At 42.8% G+C, this 1924-nt stretch overlaps 1 protein-coding gene across 1 annotated transcript in view; it reads left to right on the top strand.

Moving 5' to 3' along the window:
• The window catches only part of LOC103749849 (T-cell ecto-ADP-ribosyltransferase 1-like), a 3135-nt gene extending 1596 nt beyond the window's left edge, over window positions 1–1539 (top strand). The window contains exon 3 of the mRNA XM_008852740.1: window positions 1457–1539. Coding sequence (XP_008850962.1) covers window positions 1457–1539 — 83 coding nt within the window. The remainder of the gene's footprint in view (window positions 1–1456) is intronic.
• Window positions 1540–1924: the final 385 nt, after the last annotated feature.

Raw genomic sequence — 1924 nt, 5'->3', positions numbered from 1 at the left:
TATAGTAGTATTGCTTTGAGGATTAAAAAGAGGCACTTAAGACCTATTTTCTCAGGGCTGGAGAGATGGCTCAGCGGTTAAGAGCACTGACTGCTCTTGCAGAGGACCCGGCTTCAATTTCCAGCACCCAAACGATGGCTACAAACCGTCCTTAACTCCATTTCCAGGGGAATCCAAAACCCTCTTCTGACCTCTGAGGCATTGTACAATACAGGTGCATTCACATACATGCAGGCAACACACTCATACACATAAAATAAAAATAATAAATTTTTTTAAAAAGACCTATTACTTGGCACATAGACATTGTTGAACAAATACTTTTTTAAAAAACCATGGAGAACCTTGTACACCTCTCAGTCATCAGATCCCAACTCATTATGTATGTAGCTCACCACTGTATGATAATCACTTGCTTATAGCCTAAGGACTTTGTTTCCCTATTGACCAGCACTTGGGTTCTGCCTAATGACTGGCTTAAACATATTTTTTTAAAAAGACCTATTACTTGGCACATAGACATTGTTGAACAAATACTTTTTTAAAAAACCATGGAGAACCTTGTACACCTCTCAGTCATCAGATCCCAACTCATTATGTATGTAGCTCACCACTGTATGATAATCACTTGCTTATAGTCTAGGGACTTTGTTTCCCTATTGACCAGCACTTGGGTTCTGCCTAATGACTGGCTTAAACCACGGCTTTTCTATATGTTGTTTTAGTAAGTTAGGTTTGATTGAGAGGCCAAAGGGCCAACCTGAAATGGATCTGACCTGCAGGGGGACTGCTGAGTACCAAGTAAATTTAGGTCAAATTAGTTTTTATGCTTTGAAGGAGTTCTGGAAATACGGGTCTTCAGAAATAGAGATGGGACCACAAAAGTGGTCACAGGGACTTTAAGCCTTTACATGGAGAACATTTTAATTGGATCAAGCCCAGTGAAAGCATGATGCCCACCCAGGTAAACAGTATAACAGAAAAGATGCTGCCCACCACCTGCACCAAATGGTTGCTGTTCAGCTTCTGCCATGCTGAGATGGGCGGGTGAACTCCAGTTCACACCAGTCAGCATAAAAAGGAGAATATATGTTGCTGGAAAGATAAACTTCCAAAAAGTTCAAATCCAGAAACCTCCTCTTCAGTAGAGAACAAGCCTACAGGGCTCCCCACAAAGACCAGGGAAGGCTCCAGATGGGAAAGGCTTTTCTCACTCAGGCACAATATCTTGGAGCACAAAATCCTGGTAAGTGTCCGAGAGACCATCAGTGTGCTCATCTTTCTGGTATTTGAGTATCAGGAATCCTGGGAAAGCAAGAGGAGAGTCTAGCTAGGCATACTAAGCCCCTAGGGCCCTCTCCTGGGTTCTGAGCTAAAGGCGAAAGTCTGAAAGTTTGCAAGGTCCCTGTCTTGAGAAACCCCATATGGAAACCCTTCTTTCTCTGCCCATCTTTAGGAACCCTAGGAATCCCTGTGCTGCTCCTGCTGCTACTGCTGCCTGGTCTCCTGGTCCAGCTGCTTTTTCCAGATGAGTTATAGTCTTCTCCTGCCTGAAGTTTGTGGATATGAGTGTCGGAAGAAGGCCAGGAGGCAAGAACTTGACTGGTTCTCTGCAGTCTGAGGAAGAAGGGTGGGGTCATTTGGGGGGGTCTGCTTAAGCTTTCATGCCTGCCACAGACATTTGGGGAACCTATTAGAGGTCTGTCTGTGAAACTATGCACTCTGAAAAATTTACACCCTGAGATTAAGTTCCTTGACACTCTGCTATAGTTAAAAGGCAATATCTGTGTACACTGTCAATGTTGAGTCTTAAAACATGCAATTTGTGATGAGTGTTACAGTCTAAAGAAATAAACCATTTATTATCACACCCTGCTTCACTGTGACTAGATATTTCTATAGGTTGTATTAGTTATTTGAGAAA

Source organism: Nannospalax galili, unplaced genomic scaffold (genome assembly GCF_000622305.1).
Source record: "Nannospalax galili isolate Female #2095 unplaced genomic scaffold, S.galili_v1.0 scaffold686, whole genome shotgun sequence".
NCBI lineage: Eukaryota > Metazoa > Chordata > Mammalia > Rodentia > Spalacidae > Nannospalax > Nannospalax galili.
The sequence above is the reverse complement of the archived record's forward strand: the minus strand, read 5'-3'. Positions and strand labels throughout refer to the sequence as shown.